At 51.1% G+C, this 6,414-nt stretch overlaps 1 protein-coding gene across 1 annotated transcript; it reads right to left on the bottom strand.

Annotated features, from left to right (window-relative positions):
* Nucleotides 1–1,374: 1,374 nt before the first annotated feature.
* TEX51 (testis expressed 51) lies at nt 1,375–3,689 on the bottom strand (the record flags this gene model as incomplete). Its single annotated transcript, XM_082658926.1, has 5 exons — nt 1,375–1,451; nt 2,555–2,638; nt 2,722–2,849; nt 2,974–3,070; nt 3,491–3,689. 5 exons carry the CDS (start codon nt 3,687–3,689, stop codon nt 1,375–1,377), a joined length of 585 nt encoding a protein of 194 aa, XP_082515052.1.
* Nucleotides 3,690–6,414: the final 2,725 nt, after the last annotated feature.

The raw sequence follows: 6,414 nt of genomic DNA, 5'->3' as shown, positions 1-6,414 counted from the left end.
GCAAGGCAACCTTCCGGAGCGCAGGCTCAGCGGCCATGGCTCACGGGCCCAGCGGCTCCGCGGCATGTGGGATCTTCCCGGACCGGGGCGCGAAACTGTGTCCCCTGCATCGGCAGGCGGACTCTCAACCACTGCGCCACCAGGGAAGCCCTGAGCCGGTATATTTCATTGTCAGCAGTACCAGTGATCCACCAGCGACCTGGGAGGCGCCAGAGTGGACATCCTGGCCGGGACGTGGGTGAGGTCTGCTACTGATGTGACTTGGAGCCTGTTTTCTGGTTTCTTCTGCTAGTCCCCGCTCTTGCTGGGGCCTCCGGCTGGCCCCTTACCACCTCTGTTCCACACCTAGACATGGGGACGCCTCGAGGGAGCCAGGCCGTTGCTGCCCTCATCTCTGGTGTTGGAACCAGCTGAGGCTAGTGTGATCCTGCAGAGCTGCCACTGCTGGGACCAGGAAAGGGATCTTTCTGGAAGGAAAGGGTGGTGGCCTGGCAGGAAGAGGGTGAGGACATGAGACAGTCCTCGCGGACCCACATGGGGAGGATCGCAGTGTCGACTGCCACTGTGCAGGACCCTGCAGGAAGCGGATGGCACAGTCCATCAGAACATGAGGAGGGTGTTTTAACAGAGGCAATTTACAAAGCATGGGCATAGGGAAACCCCAAGAGAGAGTGCGGTCTCCCGGGCCTCAGAACTTCGGAACTGTTACCACCCCAGGTTAGAAGGGTCGGGGGAGGGAGAGTTACCAGAACCCAGAGATAAGAGAGCTTCCTGACAGCACCTGAGACCTTTGTTCAGCTGAAGGTGACAAGCGGCCTGCTGGGTCCCTGCTGAGAAAGGAGAAGCAGGCCTGCTTCTGCCTCTGACCTCCTGCTGGCCAAACCCAACCAGGAGCAGAGGGCAAGGGGTGCATGTTCGTAGTCTGTGCAGTCAGGGAGCAGGGTGGCAAAGGGTGGAGGGGTCGCTGCAGAGGGATGATGACAGCTATGGGTAGGGGAAACTTTGTGGATCGGGTGGAGACTTGGGGCATGGCTGCAGCTCTGTCCCGGGTGCCTGGCCCTGGGTGGGTCTGCTCACACTGGGGGCTGATGGTGGCCCTCCTGAGTCCCGGCCCTTGATCCTAGACTCCGTTGGCTGTGAGGCCCCGGGAGCCAGACTTGGGGTCGCTAGCCTTGCTGCCCCCAGGCCGACACAGCTTCCCTTCCGTGGGAGTTCTGGATGTCCCAGAACCTCCTTTTCTGCCTCCTTCTCCTTCTTCTTTTTCTTCTTCTCGAGCCAGAAAATGTAACATCTGGGCCAGGAATCAGGGTGGAGATGGGTCAGTCTAGGAGTAGGCGTGTCTTCCTTGGGGATGCTGGGGCTTGGAGCAGGCACTCAACCACCTCCAGCTAGGGCCGCCAGGGGCAGGGCAATGCCGAGGCTCACAGCCCACACGAAGGTCCTCCTTGTCCCTGTGGGGGGTGGAAAGGGGGAGCCAGTGTTTGGGCAGCAGGCAGGGCCATCTCAGCTCTGAGAGGAGACTGCATTCTCTCCTTCTTTAATTCACCCACTCAGTCATCTGTTTGCAGACACTGAGCACCTACTGTGTGCCCACCTACATCTAAGGATGAGTGAGACAGGATCCTTGCTCTCTAGGAGGGAGACAAGCAAACGATTCTGCTGTGGTGTCCCAGGGAAGCGGGGCAGGGCAGGAAGGAGGAGAGATCTGGGGGAACGCCCATGAGCCTGGAGAGAGGGAGCTGGTCAGAGGAAGCTTCTCGGGAAACAGGACTTCTGAGCTGGACTTTGAAAGACCAGTAGGAGTTTAGATCAGATGGTCAAGGGGCCAAACTGTGTTCCAGGCAGAGGACACAGAGTGTTCAAGGACAGAAGCATGAAGCCGTTTGTCCAGCGTGTCAGCAGCTCCATGTGGCTGGGGAGGGGGGAGGTGAGCAGGGCCTCCCAAGAAGGAGGGTGGACTTTATCTGGGGGCCCCTGGGAAAGTTATAACAGGAAGGGTTGAAGGTAGACTGGCTCCTTGGGAAAGGGTTCTTTGATTGCTGAGTAAGATGGGGCCAACAGGGTCTCAGAGGCCAGTTAGGAGAAGCTGCCATAATCCAGGTGAGAGGTGAGGCTGCCTGAGGAGTGGTAGATGCTGGAAGGACCATATGGCAACACACCGAAGAATTGTTTAGCAAGACCTGGTGACTACAGGCACTGAGTGAGGGGGAGGGGACTCCTGGTTTAGGAGGTCGAGAGCTTGAATGGGACATTTGCTGAGAGGGGTCCTGAGGGAAGAGCAGATTTGGGGGTGGAGAAGGGTTTGGACATGTCCCCAGGCATGCTGGTTTTGAGGACCTGACAGACCCCCAGGGGGCATGTCCTAGATGCAGGTGGCTCTGAAGCTGGACACGTGGAATCCAGACATCTTGAGAGGTGCTACCTTCCCCAGGGAGGATGGAGAGCAAGGAGGGGTATCGGTATAGACAAGAAAGACAGTCCAGACAGAGACAACAGTGGACTTGGAGGTGGAGGTGGGGAGGCTGCAGGCCAAGATGGCTGGCTGGCCACTGACCTGGGCAGAGAGTGGGGTCTTGGCAGGTGAGGAAGTGTGTCTTGCAGTTGGCACAGCTGATGACCTCCAGTGTGGAGCGGATGTCTGAGAGAGAGAAGGGGCAGGAGCCTTAGCGAGGGTCAGGTGCCCCTCAGCCCTCACCCAGGCCTGGTCCCCAAAATACTCACCACAGGACTTGTTGCAGGCTGCCCGGGAGGGTGAGATGGTAGAGAGACTGAGGTTCTGGGCAGACAGAGCCGGGAGAGGTCGGGGTGTGAGCAGGAAACGAAGCTGGGAGAAGGTGTGGTCAGGCACCCTGAGCCAGGGAAAGGTGAGGCCTCCTGGGGAGGGGCCTGGGGGCGGGGATCTGCAGATTGGACTCTGCCTCCTTAGGTCTCCGGGAGGTGAAGGGCTGGGGGGCAGGCAGGGGCCAGCCCTACCTCTCACCCTTCTCCTTTAGCTCTTCACATAGGTCCTCCAGATGCTTGGAAAACTGCTGCTTCAGGACATGAACCTCTTCCAAAAGTGATGGTTTATCTGGGTGGAGCAGGAAGGAAGAAGCCATCTACATTTCATAGATGGAATCAATAATTTTCTCAAGGTCGGGAATTCAAACCAGGTTTTTCAGACAGAGACTCTGCAGTGCACACAGATAGTTGCTGTCTCTGACCCCACCCTTCACAACACCTCCGCACCCCCCGATAGTGGTCTTCTGGGAATGCCTTGGAGGGCCAGGTTTTGTCAACCCAAGCCCTGGGGCCCTAAGACACTAAGCTTCCTCACCATCTCGAAACTTCTTAATGGCTTTATCTATGTGAGTGAATAATGTTCCTGCTGTTTCCTCCAAATGGTCTTGACCTGAGAATGGGATTTGGGACAAAGGGAAGTCAGGGGACTAAGGTCCTGGGCCAGGTAAAGGGGTCAGCCCTGACCCCTGGTCTCCTGGCTGAGCCTCACCAAGATACCAGGATTCGAGGAAAGCATGATTGTCCAGAAATAGGGAGTGGAGGCTGTGGGAGAGCTCCACAGGTGGCCCTGGGGTGCCCCGTAGAATCTGCAGGTCATAGTCTATCAGTGCAGGCAGCTCTGGCCAGCAGTGGAGGCAGCTCTTCCCATTGGCGGTGGGCAAGAGACAGCTGAGCAGGAGAAGCAGCATCTTCTGGGGTCTTCCCTCAATGCCTTTACCACACTGCCTGGCAGTTCTACATGGAACACTGGCACCCTGTCGCCCTGGGAACCACATTCTCTTTGCAGAACAAAAGTAAATTCCATAGGGTAAGGTGAAGGCCAGCCATGGCACAAACCTGGGCTTTGACATCAGAGCCAAGTGAGGACCTTGATATCCTCCTTTGAAGGTGGGGTCACCGATCCTCATTGAGGACGGTTCTTGTGAGGATCAGAGAGATGGTTGTGCTGCCTGTGGCTGGTCCTCAGCCCCCCTGATGGCATTTACTATGTATGGAATTGTTCACAGGCTGAAATTTGGAAGGCCAGGAGAGAGCAGCATAGAGAGAAGGTTAGTTGTTTAAAGAGTCTGCATCACTTTTCCACATAGAAGTGGTCAGCCATGGGAAGCTTATGGAACATATGTCTTTTTCATGGCGCATATAAACTGGCTGCTGTCTTGTGCCTGGTCAAGCCAGAGGGACTTCAATAGCTATTCCCATCACAGTGTAGGCAGACAGTGTAAACAGAATGTAGACAGAGCGTGCATGAGAGTACAGAGAGAGAAGCCGTCTCTGGGACAGCAGTTCTTATGTGCAGTGGGCCTTGAAGAAAAGCAAAATTCCTTACTCTTCAGTAAAGAAAAAGCCAGTGGGATCCTTGTCACTCCTCAGCTGATAAGCTTTCCCCTTCCATGCCGTGCTTTCAGAACCAGCTTGAGTTCCTCAAGCTCAACTATGGGTAGCTGAAAGCCACCAGACATCTGAAGAATGCTTTTAGTGTGAACAAGAGGCAAAACGATGTCAAGAATTCAAAACAGAAGCAAACAAAAACCACAGGAAAAAAGAAGGGTACAAAAGATATGATGGGAAGCAGAAGAAAACTTAGAACCCCACCATAATTAAATAGACAAAATATTGCCTTCCCCAGATGAGAAGAAGCTGCCGTGTAAAAGAAAAAGTCTGAAAGAAGAGTTATTAGAGATTAAAAATATAATAGCAGGAATTTAAGAATTCCATAGATACGTTGGGAGATAAACTTTCAGAGGTCTCTCAGACAGAAGTACAAAAAAAATAGAGATGAGAAACAGGGAAGAAAAGATAAAATTAGATAATCCATGAACTCCAGGTCTAACATTGAGCTAATGTAAGTTTTAGAAGGAAAGGACAGAGAAACTGGAGGGGAGAAAGTTATTTGCAATAGAAGTTGGGTGGAAGGGATTAACATATACACACTACCACATATAGAACAGGTAATCAACAAGGACCTATTGTATAGCACAGGGAACTCTACTCAGTATTCTGTAATAACCTATATGGGGAAAGAATCTGAAAAAGAATGGAGATATATATATATATATATATATATATATATATATATATATATATATATATATATATATATATATATATATATATACATCTGAATCACTTTGTTGTACACCTGAAATGAACACAATATTGTAAATCAACTATACTCCAATATAACATAAAAATTAAATTAAAAAAACGTAGTGTGGGAAGTTTATACAGGGAGGAATTCTGTCTTACAGGGAGAGAGATGCAGAGGGCAGGCATCAAGGTTCCTAGAAGAAATAGCAGCTGAATTGGTAAATTCAGGCCACACTAGTTAGATGGGCTCTGAGATGACAGGGTGATTCTGAGTACTGCAGAGCTGTTGCTTTTTCACTGGCTTTGGACATTTTTGGGGTTAGAGAATTAGCTTGCTTTTTTTCTACTTAGGCAATACTTCTGGAAAGGAAGGCCCTGAACCAAAGCTGGGAAATGCGGGAACTACTTCCCCTGATACCCTTTGGGGGGGGGGTGCTCAGAGCTGTGCAAATATGCAACCCTGCTGCTTACAGTGTTCATTGTCTCCTCTGAGGTTGCCCCACCCAGCTTGCATGTGGGGGAGGAGAGAATAGGGAACTGACAGAAATGATACAAGAAGGAAATTTTAGAATTGAAATACATGAATTTCCAGATTGAGAGGGCCCACTGAGAAGGCATCCAGTGGTTAGGAATAAGAAAAAACACACCAGGAGAAAAGGGAACCCTCCTACGCTGCTGGTGGGAATGTAAATCGGGGCAGCCACTATGGTAAACAGGATGGAGCTTCCTTAAAAAATGAAAAATAGGGCTTCCCTGGTGGCACAGTGGTTGAGAGTCCACCTGCTGATGCAGGGGACGCGGGTTCATGCCCCGGTCTGGGAAGATCCCACATGCCGTGGAGAGGCTGGGTCCGTGAGCCATGGCTGCTGAGCCTGCGTGTCCGGAGCCTGTGCTCCACAACGGGAGAGGCCACAACAGTGAGAGGCCCGCGTACCGCAAAAAAAAAAAAAAAAAAAAAGAAAAATAGAGCTACCATATGATCCAGTAATCCCCACTCCTAGGCATATATCCAGAAAAGACAAAAACTCTAATGAAAAAAGATACATGCACCCCAGTGTTCATAGCAGTGCTATTTACAATAGCCAAGACATGGAAGCAACCGAATGTCCATCAACAGATGAAAGGATAAAGAAGATGTGATATATATATATATATATATATATATACACACACACATATATACACACAATGGAATACTACTCAGCCATAAAAAAGAATGAAATATTGCCATTTGTAGCAACATGGATGGACCTAGAGATTATCATACTAAGTGAAGTAAGTCAGACAGAGAAAGACAAATATTTTATTCTATCACTCGGAATCTAA

This window comes from Grampus griseus, assembly GCF_964374135.1.
Source record: "Grampus griseus genome assembly, chromosome: 7".
In the NCBI taxonomy this organism is placed as follows: domain Eukaryota; kingdom Metazoa; phylum Chordata; class Mammalia; order Artiodactyla; family Delphinidae; genus Grampus; species Grampus griseus.
Note: the sequence above shows the minus strand (reverse complement) of the source record. Positions and strands in the feature narration are given on the sequence as shown.